Here is a 21,432-nt window from a genome sequence, read left to right as displayed (position 1 = left end):
AAAAAGAAACCAGTACTTGGAAAGCTGAGAAGACTTAGAATAAATCTTAGATATTGAAAATACATTTTATACAGATTAGGTTTTTTCTATGCAGTGTTTCCACTAATTTTACCCTGTTAATGTATATATTAAAGAAAGTTTAAATGCTGATGGCTTTCAGTTTAAAAATAAAAGATATTCGTATTCCATATGAAATGTGCCTTGTTTAAAGGCCCTAAAACTGCTTTGTCAGCCACAGGACTGAATAACAACCACAAGGAAGATACAGTCACAGCACCTGCCCTTGAGAGGTGGGGAATTCAGCCTTTCCTCTCACAACCAGAGCACTTGGGTACTACTCTCCCAGATTTAATTTTGCTCTTCTACTACACACCACTAGTTTATAATCCTGGGTTGCAGCTATTTCTGTCTAAGCAGAGCTGAGCAAAACAAAGCAACGTTTTCTTTTGGACATAAACGTTGAAAAAGGAGCTTTTGTGACGATTCCTTGGGGCCTAAAAAGGTTGGATTTTTCTGTTTACTTTAATAAACACAAATGGCATGTATGCATAAGTGAGCCTGCCCACTAAATCATGTGTATTTGGAAACATCCTCCTCCTCCTCCTGCCCTTGGACCTGTGCAGATGTGCACCCTGACTACTCCCCAAAGCAATTATGTTACATAGAACTACTTGGCCCATTCACTGACTTTTTGGGACATTTTGGGGATGTTTTGGAGTCTAACTGGCATGGTTTTTTTGTTGGTTGTGTTGTTTCTTGTTTTGCTTTTATGGGAAAGGGAACTTGGGGTACAGGGACCCCAAAATCTTGCTGCTGATGCGAAACCTCCCACCAGCACAGCCCACACCACTTCTGTGGGCAACTGTGCGTGAGAAACCCTCCTGTAAACACTGAACAGCAAATGATGTGAAAGATCCAGTAGCACACAACTTCTGGCAACCTGACAGGGCTTCTGGGATGGTCTTCTGATCATAATATAAACACACAAGGGTGAGGGAGAGGATCATAAATAAGCCATAACTTTTCATACGAGATCCAGAAGCAGATGGTCGAGAGTTTTGTCCCGTGAGCTCACTGGGTGGACAAGCAAAGCTCCCATTCATCAAATCTCCAAAGACCAAGCTTAACTTTGAGCGTTTAAGCAGCTCCACGGGACTAACAGGACTACTCAGATACTTCAAATTGAGTGTGGGCTCAAAACCACCGAGCCAGGGCTTAATTCAGCTGCCTGGAACGGACTTCCACAGCGCAGAAAGCAAAACTGAAAACGCAAACAGACACCAGAATATGGTATTCCTAAAGCCCACAACAACAAGAGAGTGATTGTCTGCAAAGGTTTTTTTTTTTTTTCCAGGACTTTCTGTGAGTCTGCTTTATTTCTGAGCCACCAGGCTGGAAAAGCATCTTTTGGAAAGCGTGCCCAGCGTAAAAGGTGCAGCTTTGCAGGGATTCATCCTCAGCTCCGGGTCTGAAAGTGAAACCCAAGATGATTTTTCTTTGCAGCTGCGTGTTATTTTTACCCTTTGTAAATAAATATACTGCGTTACACCTGGAATTTACACCAAAAAAAAATTAGGAACTAAAAAAGAGGGAAGACTTCAGAGAATTGTGGTACCCAAGAACAGTCCAGGCCTGAGCTGACTCAGCTCTGATTGCTGATAAATGCCTGCTGAGAAAGTATTTCCCCACAGGGCCTTGGACCTGGAAGCTTCACCTTTATGCAGGGTTACTCAAAATTGAGCTGATTTGATGGTTAAATTTATCACCCACTCCTACTGAAGGTGATTGGACTTTTGCCAGCCACTGACTCTGATGAAAGCAGATGTAAGTTCATAAATAAGTGTATGAAACACATTTTTTCCTCTTCACTGTGCTACTATTTTCCCCATGTGACAGAGAACACCTGTGTTGTGTTAAAATGCAATGTGTCAGAGAAATGCAGATTAAGAATCAGCAAAATTCTGCATTATCTCTGTGACATTCCTATGATACAAACTCTTATCTTTAATTTTTAGAAGTTTACGGGGAAATAAATGAAAAAAGAATTGTGCTCTCCAAATATGTACATGTCTTTACAAGTTAATTTAATTATCCAAGCTTGGATAACTTTCTTACTTATAGAAAAGGGGTCTCAGGAGGGTAGAGAAGTGTAAGGGCATCTTTGAAGAGCTTTCCACGCGTGGTCTCCATGGCTGGTGAGGTCAGAGGACAGGCTGAGCTACCAGAACTTTCCTTGCGGGAGGATCTGGCAAACAAACCATGACACTCCCCTGCAGAATAGAGATTCATCTCCTCACCCCTTCTCTGTCACTTTGTAGTGCCAGTGATCTGAGAGAAAGGGGAATAACCCCAGCAGGGCTGTGATGCCCCCACCCCGTCCTTATGCAGAAGAAGGAGAGATTCACAAACCAGCTCCCCCCCACGATCTGGGCCAACATATTTAGATTTATATTTAGCAAAAAATGACATCCTGCAAAGGTCAGCTCACACTGAGAGGATTGCCAAGCACGTTCAGGCTCATCTCCACTCACTGCAGCTACTCAGGTTGTGGTGGATTTATTTGGTCAGTGCTTCCTCCCCTGAACGATTTGTCACTGAAAAAGTGGCCTACGAAGAAAAAAACCCAAAACTTGTCTGAGATTTCTTACTTAGAGGTAAGTAGAGAATTTCTTACTTACACTGGGGATGACCCAACCCTCCCTGGGGAGAAGGAGCCTGTGCTTCCCAGCCGCTGGAACAGGAGCAGGGCTGCACCAGCAGCTTTGCAAAGCCCCAGGAGCTGCTTCCCTGGCACCGACAGTGATCTCCAGTGCGACACTGAAAAGAGTTTCCAGAGGGGATATCAGAGACCCCAACACTTGCCATAGAATCACAGAATCATGGAAATGTTGGGTTGGAAGGGACCTTAAAGGTCATGTCATTCCAACCCCCTGCCATGGGCAGGGACACCTTCCACCAGCCCAGGTTGCTCCAAACCCCATCCAACCTGGCCTTGGACACTTCCAGGGATCCAGGGGCAGCTACAGCTTCTCTGGGCAACCTGCGCCAGGGCCTCCCCACCTCCACAGCAGACAATTTCTTCCCAATATCCCATCTAACCCTACTCTTTGTCAGTTTGAAGCCATTCCCTCTTGTACTGTCACTCCAGGCCCTTGGAAATAGTCTCTCTCCATCTTTCTTGGAACTCCTTCAGGTCCTGGAAGGCTACTGTCAGGTCACACCAGAGCCTTCTCTTCTCCAGCCTGGACAATCCCAACTTTCCCAGCCTTTCCTCCCAGCAGAGCTGCTCCAACCCTCTGATCATCCTCTGGACTCTCTCCAGTTGCTCTGCCAGCTCAGTTTGCACCACACACACTCATCCCCCACCACCTGGACGTGGCTGCTCAGCACCTTCTGTGCACACCCCAGGTAGAGCCCTGCTCATGCACCAAACCCTCTGCTCCTGGGCAGGCACCTGCCCTTAAAAATGCTGCCTGGGGTGCCCACACAGGCTCCTGCCCAACCCCTCAGTGAACCTTGAGCTGCTTCCCCAGCAAGTGCTTAAATTAGTAAAGAAATGGGTGGGTGGATAACTCAGTGCTTAGATAAAACCTGAGTCACTCCCCCACCTGCGTGTGGTTGCTGTGGGAAGGGGATGGTTGCCCTCAGGAAAAGGGGATGGCCAGGGTGGGAAAAAGCTGCTGAGGTCTGTGGAAAGGAGGGAAGCCCCGAGGGATGCACACCAGTGGCTTAAAGTGATGCTGAAGCCACGGTGACAGGCTGTTTATATTTGCTAGAAAGTGTCAAAAGCAGGAATAAGAAAACAGGAGAAAAGAAAAAAATAAAGATAAACAAGATATATAAATTCTTTGCAGACAGGGTGATTAGATGCTGGAATTAGATATTGTAATGGGCTGCCCAGGGAGGTTTGGAGTGCCCACCCCTGGAGGTGTCCAAGGCAGGCCTGGCCGTGGCACTCAGTGCTCTGGGCTGGGGGACAAGGTGGGGATGGGGCACAGGGGGGGACTCCATGATCTCAGAGGTCTTTTCCAACCTAAATGATTCTGGCATTCTGTGAAAAACCAACTCCCCCCAGGGCCACTCAGTCATGGCCCAGCACAGCTCCACATGGGCAGGGGCAACCAAAATGTTGAGCAGCTCCAACAGACCATGACTATGGACAGGCTGGGCCTGGGGCAGCCCCATGCAAACACAACCCTGCAGCACCCAAAACACGGGGATTAACCACTGGGTGGGGTGCCCTGAGCTCGGGAGGTGCTCAGGGTTACGTGGAGATGTCACCTAGAGGTGCCTCTGGTTCCTTTCTCCAGTGAGAGAAGAAAGCCACCACCACTCGCCAACACATGCAATGTCCTTGGCTTTCTGCAAGCAAAACGGGAGGTGCACATTTATTGAGCTGTTCATGCAGCAGCCGTTCATTTCCAATCAAACAACAACTTTTGCTGAATCAATCTTTCCTTTTTCTTTTCTTCTCCCCTTCACTTTCCCTGGCTATCCTGCAGCCCACAGCTGCTCCAAGCCTTAAGGCCATCATGGCAAATTAAGGCAGTCAGCATCTGGCTCACTAGAGGCCAGTCAAGCTATAAATATTACCAGCCTGGCTCTTTTGTGTTCACAGTGTGGGGAAACAGCTGGTTTAAGTTTGATTGCACGTTGTCATTTCTCCATTAGCGCAAACACTTCGATATTTCTTACGTGTCAGGTTGGAGTGAAGAAAGGGAGAGAAGGGAAGGGGGTCACGAAAAGCCAAAGCTAAGAAATGATGTTCTGTATATATACATAATTTACAATTAGATTGCTGCCTGGGAGAAGGCTGAGGTCTGACATGGTGATAGCTAGGCCAAAGCCACAACGACTTCCCAGTTGGCCTATAACTTTCAGGACCTATTTTCTCTTGTTTTTCTTTTATTATTTTCATAGAAAGTCTATTATAACGGTAATGGATTACATTTCTCAAATTGTATTTCATTTCAAGAGCTTGTAAGACTGTTGTATTTGTGGTTTGGTGAAATATGAAATACAGGGAGACGGGGCCCTTCCCAAACCACATGTGCCTTCTTTTGTGGGCAGGAATCATATAGAAAGTTAGTAAAGGAGTATGCCAGGCATAAACAGAAGTGACATCCTGTATGGAAACCATAATCCCCTGTGTCTGTGGAATGTCTGCTGATTTTCCTGATTAACTTTACCGGGCTGTGAGGCAAAATGGTAAAACCAACGATCAGCCCCTTTTCTTACCTCCTGTTTTGTCTTAAAAAGCTGCTCCCAAACTTTAACATCTGAACAGCGCCACTGGTGTTGCCATGATCAAAATAAAACACCTATTAATTAAGGGGGGAGAGGAGTCAGAGACTTTGCCATGCCAGCCTGGGGGGACACCACAAACCCCCAGCTCTAAATGCTTCAGACACAGTAAATCCTCTACTGGAAATAAAGAAGTAATGATAACAGTACTCCTAAAAAATTACAGTGATCACATCCCTTGTGGGGTCCTCTGTCACTATTTGAAGACTATTTTTACATTTAATTTTGCTTGAAATTCTGCGGTCCATCCGAAATGGATCCGGGCCAATCCTGAATGAGCCCATTATCCCAGAGGGGAGAGCTCCTTATCCAGCACCTGCCAGCCCAGCACCCCCCAAAAAGCTGAACACACACACACAAAAAAATAGTCATAGTATTAGGGAGCTGAGTTTGTTTTTCTCCTTGGCAACGTTTGCCTCAAGGATGGAGCCAAACCATGCAGACACACACACACACGTAAGTGCTGGTGTTAAGCTGGTGGATTTTCAGAGCAAATAGGGACTTCTTGGAGTAGTCACACACATGGAGAAGAGCCTGAATTTGCAGTTTTTCCAGTTTGGTTGGCCGCCACTCCACCAGCCACCCAGTCAGTGGGGGAAAAAAGACTATCAGTCTGAGATAACTGATGTCTTTTCACCCAAGATTACGGGCAAAATGTTATTTTACAGGGGCAGCTCCAATAAGTGCATCAGGAAAGTCATGCTCTTAAGACAGATCTCCCCAAGTTGACGTAGAGGCTGACTCAGGCTCTGCTGCAGACTGAGGAGAGAGTCCCATGGACTGAAGTGGGGTTTGGACCATGCCTGCTGTTTAGTCTGAGCTGAGGTTTCCCGGGAATACCAGGGCTGAGTGCCGGTGGCGCGCCACCAGATGTGGAAGGGATGGCGCCGTGCCCCCGCCGCCAGGGTTGTGCTCCAGGGGTTGGGAAAAGCCATGCCCTTGAAAAACAAGTGATGTCAGGGTGATTCCTGCAGCTCAGCCCTGTTTATCCACACGCTGGACACTCACAAGGTGGGTGTCAGGAGGATGGCGCCGGGTTCTTCTCGGCGGTGCCCAGCGACAGGGCGAGGAGCACTGGCCATAAATTGAAACACAAGAAGTTCCACCTCAACATGAGGGAGAACTTCTTTCCATGGAGGGTGGAGAGCACTGGAACAGCAGCCCAGGGAGGACGTGGAAAGAAATTTGTCCTCATGTTGAAGCTTCCTCAATCTCTTGACTTTCCAAACCCACCTGGACATGTTCCTGTGTCACCTGCACCAGGTGACCCTGCCTTGGCAGGGGAGTTGGGACTGGATGATGTTCCTCCTCAGTGCCTGGACACAGCAGCTGTCACACATCCAGGCTGCCCATTCCCATTTCCTGGCTTGGACAGCACAAAACAGCTGCTCTTTAGAAGACTTTACATCAAGGGGAAAAGAAAAAGAAACCCCAACAAGAAAACCTGAGGTCACCCTGGACTCTGAAAACTCCTTCTGTGTGTTAGACGTGCTCAAGTCAGCCAGCACAGAGGGCCTTTGATGAAAATTCAGGCAAAGAAAAACGGTGTTTCCCAAAAGAGCCAACACAAAAGATGTATTAAGTGATAATTTCACTCCCAAATGGTTTTCGAGCAACAATTGGTAGCACTTAAACCAACATTTTGCACATTATTAAATCTTAAGGGCAACTAATTATTTCTGGCATTCCTTTAAAACTCCTGTGATCAGCCAGGCTGATGTTGGAAAGCTTCTGCTGTGCTTTCACTGCAGTTCACTTCCAAAATACCTCTTCAGTGAAATCATCAGGCTGCAAGTGAAATCTGAATAAGACTCTGTGTTTCACTTCAGCCTGCCTCAAAAGAAAAAAGGATTTTATCTACCAGTAAATGTGGTTATTCCAAGCTGCCTCTGTACAGTCCCACCCATGGGCATGGTGGTGTATTCTGAGACTGCTGGACAACCCATGGATTTAAATGTTGTTTAAGCAGCACCCAGGGTCCTCCTGAGAGAATTTTCACAGGAGTGGATTTCTCCCTAAACATGAATTGTGCTGGACTTGCTTGTGCTTCACTTGATAAAATATGTAAAGAATGATAAACAGAACAATAAATAACAGTGTGGCACGTGCAACCTCCAGACTCATATATATGTATAAATATATATAAAATATATTAAAAAATATATAAATATATATATATAAAATCCTATAGCAGGGTGAATCTTTTGGTCTGGCTCAAGAGCAATAAACAGCAGGAAACGCTATTATTACATTCAGGTGAAAGATTGACTCTGTGGGGGCACAAAAGGTCTCATTAGATTTATGTACCTGGGAAAAATATGATGGCAGTACCTACATAATATATTTAAAGAAACTCAATTTGATACCACCTGTGACAATCTGCATTATTTATGCAGCAACAGCAAGGTAAATGACAGCTTTAATTTAAACTTTTCAGGCTTTATTTAATTTAAGGTGGACCCTCAGGCTGTATTTTCTGGTGGGTTTAGCTCTAAAAATGCTCTTATTGTTAAAGAAAACTGGGTAGCTAATCCCTCTGAAAATAACCCTTTAATTTTGTTCTAATGGTTTGGGTTTTGTTTTTTTTTTTGGTATTCACAGGAATGCCAGTTATGTTTTGAGATTTAATGTAGGGCAATTACAGGTAAAGTATTTATGTGGGAAAAGTCCTACCAGACGAGCACATTACTTCTAATTAATTGTGGATTTCTAAAGGGTTCAGCGTGCTCCTAAAATTCTACACCCTCTACCAGATAACAGAATACATGGCCAGGAAACAAATGGAGAAGGGAGATTTTAAAATGGGTGTGAACAGAGCAGGTAGAGCTTTACTAAAAATAAAATAATAATAATAAAAAAAGCAGCTCCAAGTGCTCCAGCTACTATGTCTTAATTTTCAACATACAAAGTATTTTTTAAGAACTGAGCATTTCGTTTAAGGCACTAAATTTATGCACTGCAAAAGAGCAGGGTGGGGAAACCTCCTGCAGAAAAGAAAATGCAGATTGACCCGCAGAATCACAGGCCACCACCAATCTGATACACACTTTCTTTTTTTTTTTTTTCCCCTAAAACTGGCTGGAATTCCATATACTAGGGAGCATTCCAATCCTCAAAGTGCAATAACATCCTATATATGACATATCCACACGTATGTGAGTTTTAGAAGTGCCACAACATCTTTATTTTTGTTACTTGGCAGTGCTGGTTCTCCATTAAAAGTGTATTATTAAGATCTATCTTTTCAGGCCCGAGTTAGGCCTTATAAAATAATAGCTCTTTGATGAAATAAATGGTGGTTTTTAATTACAATTATATTTTATATTATTATTGTGTAAACACAAAATATATATGCACACTTTTTTTTGTTGTTGTTCTGTTAATCTTTTTCTTTTCTGGTAGCTTGTAAGTGAATTTTTTTTTGTTTCTTTTTCAGCAAGTTATGTCTTAGGAACTGCATGAAATTTCCTCGTTCCACTTAGGAGTCCTTTCAACAGGGGAGGCTGTCAAACCCAAGATTAATAAACAAAACCCTGCTTTCAGTGCTGCAGGTTATTTTTAATTCAATATAGAAAGAATTACATTGCATCCCATTATATTTTCTTTAGGAAACCAACGTTCTGAGCAAAACCATTCTGCAGTTCAGAGCAGTAACTCAGACAACCTCCTCCAGAGCCACTGCTGAGCTCTTCATTTCCCAGTGGTGGCCACATTAAAAGCCTCTGAGTGATGCTGTGCAGAGCAAAACGAAGAACTTATTCTTCATGTGCTGCTCAGCTGACTTGCACTAAACTCCAAGCCCAAATGATGGAGTAGGCAGACCTAATGCTATTTATTTTTAGAGAGGAGACAAATAAAATCGCTTCTTTTCATCTCTTTACTTCTGCAGTGGTGGCAAAGGTGTCCAGGGTGGTGCCAAAGTGTGTCCTGGGGTTCCTTGGAAACTCCCGGGTGTCTCATCTTCGTAACAACAGTTCTGCTGGAAAGGTCTGAATCTAAATTATGCCTCATGACTAAGTGAAGAAGTTTCATTTAAAGACAATTCCCAAATGTTCAGATTATACATCCTTGCAGAAGTAGGTGCCTGTTCTGCTTGTAACAGTGCAGATCATAGAAATATAGAATGGTTTGTGTTGGAAGGGACCTTAAAGGTCATCCCATTCTGACCCCCTGCCATGGGCAGGGACACCTTCCACCAGCCCAGGTTGCTCCAAGCCCCGTCCAACCTGGCCTTGGACACTTCCAGGGATCCAGGGGCAGCCACAGCTTCTCTGGGCAACCTGTGCCAGGGCCTGCCCACCCTCACAGAGAAGAATTTCTTCCCAATACCTGATCTCATCCTGCCTTCTTGCAGTGTGAAGCCATTTCCCCTTGTCGTGTCACTCCAGATCCTGCTGAAGAGCCCCTCTCCACGTGCACAAGTGTTTTATACAGATAATGCAGGCACCTCTGAAGGAAAGGTAGACATCCCTGTCCACAAAGGGCAATTCTGACAGCCTGAACCACCAGCAGCTCCTGCCTGTTGACTCTGCAGCGAGCCAGAGTATCCCCCTGAGTGATTCAACACACTAACAGAAAACAGCATAAAGGAAGGGGGAATTATAGAATCATAGAATATTCTAAGCTGGGAGGGACCCACCAGGATCATCCAGTCCCAGCCCTGGCCCTGCCCAGGATACCCCAACACTCCCCCCTGTCCCTCAGAGCGTTGCCCAAACGCTCCTGGAGCTCTGGCAGCCTTGGGGCCGTGCCCACTGCCCTGGGGAGCCTGGGCAGTGCCAACCACCCTCTGGGGGAAGAACCTTGTGCTGAGCTCCAACCTGAGCCTGCCCTGGCACAGCTCCAGCCCTTCCCTGGCTGCTGTACCTGCTCCCAGCGAGCAGAGGTGGGAGCTGCCCCTCGGGAGGAGCTGCAGCCCCCTCTGAGCTCTGCCCTTGGGCCCCTCTGCTCCAGCTGGTTAAGCCAAGTGCCCTCAGCTGCTCCTTGTAGGGCCCTTCTAGACCCTTCATCATCTTCACAGCCTCCTTTGGGTGCTCTCTGACAGCTTCATATCGTTCCTATAACGTGGCACTGCATTACACTGATAGACATTATGCAGATAAATCCAAACAGCCTACTTAACTCAGAGTTTATGAATGCTTATCCATCCCTGGGAAGTAGTTTTGAGCTCACATATAGAAGGTGAACACAATTAAACCAGGGGGAACATGGGCAGCAAACCTCCACCCCAACAAGATTTCAGCTAATAAAAGGTGGTATTGCTGCCCATGGTTTTGTCCTTTAAACCAACAGCCAAATTCTTGTTATACACAAACTGAACTCTAATATTCATTCTAGTTATGTAGTTTAGGAATCCTAGACAGGAAATTCAGGATTCTGGCTTGATTGCTTTTAAGGTGTGAATGTTCAACAGCTCCAAATGGATCTGCACCATCTCAACTGTTCTTTAAAATCTGGGAGTATGTCAAAGCAGGAGTCTCTGTATGACTGACTTTAGTTACAGATTATTACCACTAATTACAAATTATTACCACTAATCTCAGTAACGGTCAACACCAATTATCTACTCTAATGTACTTTCTGGAATTTACACTAAGGAAAACTGGGATCAGTTTGCTTACACAAACACTTAAGAGGCAGTTTTAGGAAGCAGGTTAAGACTGGTTTGGAATCAATACTCCACTCGTGGAGCTATTTGCTTAGCACTAAAAAAAAAAAAAAAAAAAAAGACACTGATATAAAGGCACTTGAAATTCTGAATAAGCAGGCTTACAAGAACACTTCCTCTCATTCTCTGTAACTTCAGCTCACCATTCATTTCTACGTATCTCAAATCTTTGACTATTCACTGGAAATTCTGATTTGACTTCAGCCCAGTTTCCATTTTTACCAGTGAAGGGGTGTGATAAGCTGCCAGACCGCTTTGCCCTGCTGGTGGTGCTCATCACATCAACACAGCAAGTGTGAACAGTGACCACAGAGCCCACGGCTGAGGTTTTTCTAAACAACTGGTGATGGGAGATGAGATGAGAACGCAGGTGTTGGTGACAGAGAGACGTGAAGCACAGCCCTCACTGGTACATCACCCACCAATTGTGAGCAACTGACCCTCTGGACCTTTGCCCTTCAGCAACACCGAAGGAAAACTGTTTTGACAGTGAGGCATTTTAAACAGGAAAACTCTTGTTTGGATAGTTTCCTTGAAATTAAAAAAAAAAAAAAAAAAAATTATTCTCCATTGTGGTTTTTTTCAGGTGTCCCAGAGAGTGCTCCTAAGCTTGGGGAAGCTGCTAATGGATACTCAAAAATTCACTATATTACTCTTTCAGCCTAATCAATACAATTCTCCTTCACAGTGACATTGATAAAAGAAGTCCTGAGACAACAGTTAATTCACAGGCACGCTGTGGATACTGCCAGTTGGGCTGAGTAATTTCTTTTCCTGCTCTTTTCTACTCCCTGCCTTGCCTCCATACATGTTGTTTCTTCACCATGAATTCTTCTTAAATGCAACTCCACTTTTTGGCACTATGTTTACAGTAAAGATCAATAGTTTACTCCCCCTGCCATTACAAGATTTATTTTTCTTTTTCCCCCTCTATGCTTCTCTGGTTATTTTTAGAGCAAAGGCAACTGCCCAAATTACTGCATCTGACAACTTCCACCGAGTGTTAGATCACACACACCACACCCTTGATGGAGCAGCAGTGCTGTTCCAGCCTACAGCAAACCCACATTTTATTAACTTTAATATGTGCTCTTTCAAAGCAAGTTCACGTCCAAAAACCGTCCCCCAGTCAGAGGAGACACAGAAATCTTGCACAGGCTCATGAGGTGACTGTGCCTGTAGCACCTTTTAAGAGCTCTTAACACCTGAACAGGGCTGGGTGGTGTGATGAGGAGACCCTGCAGCCTTCTGGGACGGCAGCAGGTGGCTAGGTGCCACCTGGGGCATCTAAAATGGGGCCAGGTTCACAGATTTAGACAACTGAGCTGCACCCATCCCGAGGAAAAGCACTCCTGAGCTTTATTACCTTGACCCGTTAACCTGGTTGGGGTTACACTCCATCTTGATGGTGACTCTGGCGGGGGGCTGTGACAACCAGTCCTGCTGGGGGACACGTGGGCTCATCTTTGAGGTCTGCCCATATTCACTGGAGGAGGAGGCCGTCATCTCTGTCTTGGCGAGGTGGGGTGATCCGTAGGCACACTCGAACAGGGACTGGTCTTCGCTCACCACCGATAATGCTTCCTGCAAACAGCACAGGGGTCAGTGGGACCACGACTCAGAGCAGACATTACAGTACTCCCCCGGGAAAAGGGGCTTGTCCCTCTCAGGAGGAGATGAAGTCATCACTAGTTTATTACTCTTTAGGCGCACCAGTGCTGGTGGAGGGGAGGGCCCATGGGCACAGACCTCTTGCCAGCTCTCCCCTTGGGGAGACCCTCCCCACCAGCAGCTGAGCCAACGCACAAACACACACCACCAAACACTCGGGAACAGTGGCCAGGAGCAGGGAGGGAGCAGAGGGCAGGATGGGCAGCAAAGCCTGGGTCTGTGGAGTCCCAGGTAGCGATGCAGAGGGCCAGATGTGCCAGGGGTGTGGACGGACTGCCACCACTGCTTTAACTGCCCCTGAAAGGAGAGACCTAAAGCCAGGCCTTGCTGACTCACTGGGAGCTCCCCTTGCTTCCTCTGGGACACAGGCCAAGTCCCTTCTGGACCAGGAGCTGAGACCAGGAGCTGCCAGCTCTGGGAGAGGTACCCAACACCAGCCCCGAGAGGACACGGTGCCCACTCTCTCTCTCATGGCAACCCTTCCTGGCTGGGCATCCTGTGGGAAGGGCTTCCCCAGCCACCCTCCCTCACCAAAGTGGTTATGGCCTTCGAGGGCAGCAGGGCTCACCAGACCCCTCAGTGACGGGGCTGCTGCCATCACGGCTGGCTGGAGACCAGACAGACTCCAGAGGGAGGGAAGGTCACCCTCTATCCCTGCTGTCCAGCATCCATGCTGGCACCAATTCCTTCCCTGTGTCATCATGGTGATGCCTGGGTCAGGTTCAGGCTGGCAGTGTCTACCACAACCATCAGGAAGCTGTGGGAAGAGCTGAAACTCCTGAAGGGACACATCCTGCCTGGGATGAGGCTCCCTGGCCACCAAAACTGGTCTAGGCTCCCACACTCCTGCTGTCCCAGCAGTGCAGAGGCTCAGGGGGCACCCCTGAAAAGCAGGCTTCCCAGGAAAGCACCCCTCTCCAGGGGCTGCTTAGGGTGACCATGGTGCTAAGGAAAGGGACATTCCAGGGAGTCCCCATCCCTGGAGGTGTCCAAGGAAGGCCTGGCCGTGGCACTCAGTGCTCTGGTTGGCGAGGTCACAGGTTGGACTTGGTGATCTCAGAGGGCTTTTACAACTTGAGTGATTCTGGGGTCCTGTGAGATGGACAGCAACCACAGCACAACTCCATCCTCCCACCCTGGCCCCGAGGCACGGGATGGAGCAGGGGGTGCAGCCCAGCACCTCCCTCCTCACCAGCAGCCAGGAAACAGCCCCCAGCCCTGGGCTGGTGAGGAGGCTCAGTGTGCAGCCCCTGAGACGACAGCAGCCGTGGAGGAGGCCAGCTGGCAGTGGCTGGAGGCGCAGGGGCCAAGGATGGGGGTGAGGAGGGGAGCCCGAGCCAGATTCTGGGGCAGGGTGCTCCATGAACGACCCCACCCTCCCCAGGCAGCATGTGTGGGCTGTGCTGCTGCCAGATCTGCTGCTGATGGCCCACAGGAGGACAATAAAAGCGTGTGGCCCTGTCAGCAGGGGATGGTGGAGAGGGGAGAGAGAAAAGACACGGAGTCCTCCAGCTGCCTGCAGGCTCCCACCCTCCCTGCCTGCTGGAAGAGGGCTCTGCACAAGCTCCAGCAGTCACATGCTGCCTTAAAAAATCTCAGCAGTTGCATTTGCTCATTTTAAGGCACATGGTATGACTCTTGAGGGTGTCCTGTGAAGGGCTAAGAGCTGGACTTGATGATCATGGTGGGTCCCTTCCAACCAAGGATGTGATTCTGTGGTTCTACTTTCATCATTCTTTTTATCTACCTGGTTTGTGAGCCCTCAGAGTGCCCCTCTGTTAACATTCATGCTTTGCTCTGCAACTGCAGAGGTGGGAACATCTTACTGCTCATGAAAATTGAGATCCTCCCTTAATGCCTGGACTTGGGATCTCAAGCAGTCAATCCACTGTGAGACTTGCGACTGAGTCACTAACACCGAGTTCAGGCAGTGACCTGCACCACTTCACTGCTGATTTTCAGATGTTATTTGAGTGCAAAGATCACCACCAGGGTGTCACCACTGACTCCCCAGTTGCTTCCTTGCTCTACATGCCCACCAACCTGTACCCCACTACTAAACTGACGCTTCTTTGGTTTCTGGTGATGTGAACATGGTTCTGTGAGACAAAAAGGATGCCAGAATAACACCTCTGCTTTTTGCCATGCCTCTCATGCTCCTCTGGGTCTCTGATCTGCCAGAAACCTGTGCTGTTGGTGGTCTGAAGCTTTTCTGATGGGCCATTTCTGGGAAATTTCTGCAGACCGTGAGGTGGGAGGAGGTGGCTGTGGGTCCCTCGCCCCCCCAATTCCTCCCTGGCTACACTGAGCTGAGAGACAGCAGAGAGCTTGATGTGCTTGGGCAGGAAAGTAGCAGAGATCCTATCACAAGAACCAAAGAAAGAAAATGTAACACTGGGAGGAAAAGAAAAACTTCCTTCTCAGCAGTCCATGAGAGTTTTCATGAAAAAAAAAAATTAAATATATATATATATTCACAAACACAGCCTAGCCAGGTGGTCACAATGCATCCCACACCCCAAACTATCTGATCCACACTTTCCTCTTTTCTGCTCCACTGTACAGCAAACACATGAGCCAAAAACCACCTAGCAAAAAGTTAATTTTGGAAGAGGGAAGCTCCAGCAAATACATGAAAGTGTGAATTATACAGGAGAAAGCAAATACAAGATTGCAAATATAGCAGAGTATTATTTAACTTTTTAAGCCATTTATTAATAGACCTTCTCAAAACAAGCACCAAGCACTGTATAATAAATTTCTCCTTCTCCCCCACACAAGTGAAACAAAGCAAATTCTGCTTTCTATATAAGAGATTCTGCTTTCTATATAAGAGGAGTGCATGTGATAAAAGTTAATGAATACTTAGGGTAAGTATAAATGTAAACACACACAAAAATATGGGTTTTCTATTTATTGGCATTTCTAACGACAACAAATATTGCTTGTGCTATGGGTGCCTATTATGCTGCAAAAAGAGGGAAAGTCCACACATTTCAACTTCCTGAGGAGGACAGGAAAATGCTGGAAATATGAGCCCAATCACCAAATGCTGTGTCAATACCTACAACTATGGCAAAGACAAGACACACATAAATGAACCCAAGAGACGGGCTTGGACTTTTAGACATTTCAGAGGAAAATTCCTAGTTATTCACGGACAAAGAAAGCTCAGTGCTGCTTGCTGGGGTTTTGTTCTGGTTTAATAGCACTCATCTGTGCTCTGTCCTTATCAGTCAGTGCTCGCTGACAGGTCTGTGAAGGCTCTGGAGGAATAACTGAGCTCCTGCCAACTTTGTGTGCTCTTGGGTTGGTCCTCACGTGGAAGCCTCATCAATGTGCACTCTACAACGGTGAGTAACCCTGACATTTCACTCCAAGTCCTCACTGATCTGTCCTGGCCCGTTTTTAAGGACAGTAGGACATGTATCCCCCTCCCTTGAGCACATTATAAAAGCTGAACTGGCCAGATAAGCCTTAGCAAAATGCTGAGGAGTCAGCATAAGAACATGGTCTAAACTATGATTAGCTTTACTTGCTCTTTAACCACCTTTTCCCTCCTCTCACACCTAAATGAGATTGAGATTTCAGAGTGAGAAATGTGAAAAATATGTTGAACATCTCTTCTACTCCTCCTGTCACCCAGGGCTCAGGCAGTCACACTGACTGTCCTCTCCTCCAAATGCAACCAGGACCATTGATGTCAATTTACCAGCAACCACTACAGACGATATTTGTGGTCCTTGCATATCCTCACACACGGAGGAAAAAGCTGTCTGCAACTCATGGATGGGAGCTGTGTGTCCAGGACTGCACCTGCTGCCTCTCTTCCTCTCAGTGACCTTAAATTACAGGATCACAGAATGGTTTGGGTTGGAAAGGACCTTATAAATCATGTCATTCCAACACCCTGCCATGGGCAGGACACTTTCCACTAGCCCAGGTTGCTCCAAGCCCCGTCCAACCTGACCTTGGACACTTCCAGGGATCCAGGGGCAGCCACAGCTTCTCTGGGCAACCTGTGCCAGGGCCTCCCCACCTTCACAATCAACAATTTCTTCCTAATATCCAATCTAACCCTGCCCTCCTTCACCTTAAGGCTGTTCTCCCTTGTCCTATCCCTCCACGCCCTTTTGAAAAGTCCCTTTCCAACCTTCTTGTAGCCCTTTTAGGCACTGGAAGGGGCTCTAAGGATTCCCTGGAGCCTTTTCTTCTCCAGAATGAACAGCCCCAGCCCTCCCAGTCTGTCTTCACAACAGAGGTGCTCCAGCCCTGTGATCAACTTAGTCAACTTAAAAGGTGAGGATTTCTGGCCCAGGCTTTTCTGAATCCACTGACCTTGCAAGACACGGTGATGCCGAACCATCAGAACTCAAAACAACCTGATATAACCCCGTGTGAAACTCATCCCGGAAACAGCAGCAAGAAATGTGAAGCATCTCTCATCTCTACAGGACTGGCTGACAACTGGCACAACTTTGGATCATCAAACGCGAGCTGTGAAAGGAAGGAAGGTTCTAACAGCAAACTGCTGCACTGAAACAGCTCACAGAGAGCAGTCTGGGTATTTCTTCCTTGAATACAGGGACTTAGGAGTGTGTTTTCTGCTGTAACTGTAAATGCAAGCTCCTGGACCAGACAGAATATAAAAACTGTCAGAATTCACAGTCACGAAAAGCAGCGGCACGGCCTGGCCACGTAGAAATGTAAACAAAACTATTAACACTGACAGTGTTTGGCAAGGTTTTATTACATATGGATGCCAGCTCTATTTCTAGTGAAGGCTTTTCATGACTCATTTACATCTTAATCTTTTTCTCTCATCCATATTAATGCTGTTTCTGGGGCACTTTTGGCAACATCAAGCCACAAGCGGGATATATTAATGTAAACATTAATATTACAGAGGAGATGCATTATAGGCTTCTTTCATTTTTGACAAGTTATGTACCTTTTACAATTTCAGCAGTGATTGGGTCATTTTCCTGGATTTCACACGGCGTTAACAGGTTCTCAGGACAGCTCAGAAATAAAACCTTTCATTTCTTGTAACCACTGTCTAAAGTGATACGGAGAAAGCAACACATGCAGTTTATGACAGCAGGTGAGAAAGGTTACTCATGCAAATCTGTGAAGCAGAGCTGTTGGTATCTGAGGTCAACACTGAACACAAATTTTCTTTTAATTCATCTTCCTTTTCCTCTCATGACATCGCCAACAAAACAAAACAAAACAAAACAAAAAAAAATCCCCTGTTCCTTCATTAAGACTTTTGTTTTATAATCACTTGTACTGTGCAAAACCTGGCTTCTCCCTTGGACTTTCTGTACTAATGATAAAAGAACAACATCATTTCTCTCTCTGGTTTTGACTTATGCTTCACTGATAAATTTTTTGGTTTTTTTTTAATAGAAAAAGAATAACAGACTGACAAATTTGTAGAACAATAGGTAGAGCAACGCCTTTAAAGTAGGCATAAAGTCATCAGGACAAAGGTGTTTACTTAATCAAATGCAAGATTACTTGGCCTGGAAGCAAGAAGTTACAGGAAATGTGATTGAAGTAGTTCCCATCATGAGAAGTATATGCAAGCTGCCCTGTCCTTTAAATGCAATGTCAGGAACTAAGGACAAAGACTTTTTTTTTTTTTTTACTAAAGTTTGATCAAACTTCAGAAATGGCTAAAGAAGACAATAAGGTGTGGGGTTGTGCAGCATAATTTGCTTGTGCTGAGGGATCCTGAGAGGGAAACACAGAAGCAAGATGTTAAAATACTTTGGAGGCCATTCTAACCCAGCAGTTAGAAAGGACAATGGTTTTAATTTGAAGACCATTGGGTTTTTCTCTTCATGGGCAATGGTTTTAAACTGAGTTTACATTAGGAAGAAATTCTTTATTCACAGGGTGGGCAGGCCCTGGCCCAGGTTGCCCAGAGAAGCTGTGGCTGCCCCTGGATCCCTGGAAGTGTCCAAGGCCAGGTTGGATGGGGCTTGGAGCAACCTGGGCTGGTGGAAGGTGTCCCTGCCCATGGCAGGGAGGTGGAACTCTATGATCTTTAAGGTCCCTTCCAACTCAAACCTCTCTGTGACTCTATGATTTTTTGATCTCAAAATATTCAGCTCTGTTTTTCCTTCATTCTTCATTCCTTCAAACTTTTCCATGGTTTACTGCTCAAGCCCCGTAACAGACAAAGTTTAGTAGATCTTTTTTTTATCCCTGTTGTCTATCCAAAATCTAACAAGTGATTTCCTGCACAGGAAAAAAAAAAAAAAAAGCTTCAAGAACTTTCAAAGTCAAGAACTTACTGGGCAACACTGTCAAGTATCACACCAGTATGATGAAAAACATCATCCCCAAACCAGCAGGATACTGGGCAAGAAGGACACATCAAGAGGAGGATGCATGAAGAGACACAAATACAGCAACATCCCTGGTTGTGCACTGAGATGACACAGAAAGTGAAATGCATTTATTGCTTGGAGAGTCAGCACTCAGGACTCCAAATGGACCCGTTGCTCTTGACTTGCAACAATTGCAATTAAAAACTTTTAATTAGCTTTGCCATGTGTCTATTTTTGACACCAGTTTTTTTAATATTTCTCCTCATTAATATAAACAACTTTTACTCCTTCCCTAACCTGATTTCATAGTAAATAAGCACAAGCTCAGAGCTCCACACAGCCACAAATTCAGACAAATTCAGACACGGGCTGTTTCCCATCACTTCTCGCATGTCTACAGTCGGTCAGAGAGAAATTAATTCCCCATTCTGCAAAGAATCCTGACATCCTGAGACTTATTTTCATTTCAAATTAGACCAAAAGCTGTTATAAGAAAACTTTCACCCAACTGTTTATTAAAAGGGTGGATTGCAACGCACGGGCGTGTGTTTCGCAGATGTTACAACTTTCTAATAAACGCTTACATTTGGAGGGGACCTGTGTTTTCTGAGGGAAGATTGTTCTGATTAAGGCCATGCAATTAGGCCTGTAAGCGTTTCCATGCCTTTTTTTGCACTCGGTGTTCCTTGTATACTTGACAACATTTGTTCCTGAAGTTGTTTAAATTGAATTACATACGACTGTTACTGAGAGAAAGAACAGGTGACAGCGTGGAGGAGAGCACACGGTGCACACCCTGGCCGAGCCTGCTCGCTGCTCTTCCTCCTGTTCTTCCAGGCTGCATCTCCTGATGCTCTAGCAACTGTTTATCTGGAGTGAAAGCCTAATTCCAAACAGGCCAGGAATGTCGTTTCCACGCTGGAACGGCGAGCACACGCGAGGCTGGACACCAGAACCTCTCAGAGCAGCGGGCAGCCTTCCAGCCCGAAACCCCGCTCACGTCTGCAACAGGCACCGCTGCACGATGGAACAAGCTGTGGTCGAGCTGCTTAAAGGGCTCCCAGCCTAAATTTGCGACCCTGCTTTTAAAGCCAAGTCTTCTGAGCCTTGGATTCATGGCATCCAGCAGGAATCAGTGGAATAAAAGGCAGATGATTGATGTTTCAGCCTTGCTGGGGCTTATTAATCACTGTGCTCATACAACTCTCTCCTGACCATTTGCAAGAGGAGGATATTCAATACGGTGTGTGGAACATACTGGAAAAGGTTACTGCTCGAAATGCAGTCACCTGAGTCAGGAATTGCAACACACATCTGGAATATGTTTTCCTTCTAAATCTCCGAGCCTTGGATTCATTAGATCAGACCAAAAAAAAAAACCCACATATTCTATTCATGAGAGAGTTCAGGAACAACAAAAAAGCCTTGGCAAGTACAAGATAGGAAAGACAGATGTTGTCCTCACCTCCACCCATGAGAACCTGATTGCCAGCTCAGAGAACACCCCCCCACCCACTTGCAGAGAGCACTTGGATGGTCCGTGTCAATCGAAACACAAGGCCTGGTGCTGCCACTCATCAGCCATTTCGCCTCTTGCCGAGAGAAGCACAAGGATGTTTGGAGTGCCACTTGAAGAAAAAGGAATAATCAAGCATCCATCAAGCTGATGTTATGAAATTTCGGGCAAGGCTCGTTTCTGGGAAACAATAGCAGATGTTTGAGGCCTTATCCTGCAGCATAAGCCCTTCTCCTGACTTCACCAGGAACGTGAACAGAGGCCTCGTGGCTAAGCCCAAAGGCTTAATATTTTGTGCCTTAATGAACAAATTCTGAGATATTATAAATTCAAATGTAAACTCTGCTGCTTTATGACAATTTTTAACATACGAACCATCATTCCTGAAATGTCAGCGAACCCTATTTTTGCCCAGGCTATTTTTGACATGTCCTTTTATCATAAGATAATGTTTGCAGCGTGAGCCATTCAAATCCAGGTCTCTAAATGTTTCATGAAATAAAAAAAACACCTGTCCAATGTTGCACATGAGGAAACTTTGGAAAGAATGGTGAAAAAAGGGTCTTGGTTTAGTAAACATACTTCCCTCATGCCAAGCTCCGTGCCCTGTTGGGGATCACCCTGCATCTCACAAACTGAAATTATCCCACCAAGGAGAGCAACTTCCAGAGATCAGGAAACACCTGATTTAAAGAGCTGCCATTTCACAACGAATTGTTTCATCTGCAGCAAATTAATAGCTCGACACCACACCAGGAGTTAATAAATAGAAGTAGGGAGCTCTCTTGTGCATGTCACACACCCTGTACACCGTCAAAGCAACACAGTGGGCTGATACAAACGCAGCGATGAAAACCTCCACCCTGCACCTGCTTGAAATTCAATGCCCAAGCGACTTTGAGCTGCTTGGAACCAGCTCTGTCCACGCAAAA

At 46.0% G+C, this 21,432-nt stretch overlaps 1 protein-coding gene across 1 annotated transcript in view; it reads right to left on the bottom strand.

Annotated features, from left to right (window-relative positions):
• The window catches only part of ERG (ETS transcription factor ERG), a gene marked incomplete at its 3' end in the record, with an annotated part of 61,300 nt that overhangs the window by 18,117 nt on the left and 21,751 nt on the right, over positions 1-21,432 (bottom strand). The window contains exon 2 of the mRNA XM_027908247.1: positions 12,339-12,556. Coding sequence (XP_027764048.1) covers positions 12,339-12,556 — 218 coding nt within the window. The remainder of the gene's footprint in view (positions 1-12,338; positions 12,557-21,432) is intronic.

The sequence above is a fragment of the Empidonax traillii genome, unplaced genomic scaffold, assembly GCF_003031625.1.
Source record: "Empidonax traillii isolate 1590-97213 ecotype Southwest subspecies unplaced genomic scaffold, ASM303162v1 scaffold1665:size134340, whole genome shotgun sequence".
Lineage (NCBI taxonomy): Eukaryota > Metazoa > Chordata > Aves > Passeriformes > Tyrannidae > Empidonax > Empidonax traillii.
The sequence above is the reverse complement of the archived record's forward strand: the minus strand, read 5'-3'. Positions and strand labels throughout refer to the sequence as shown.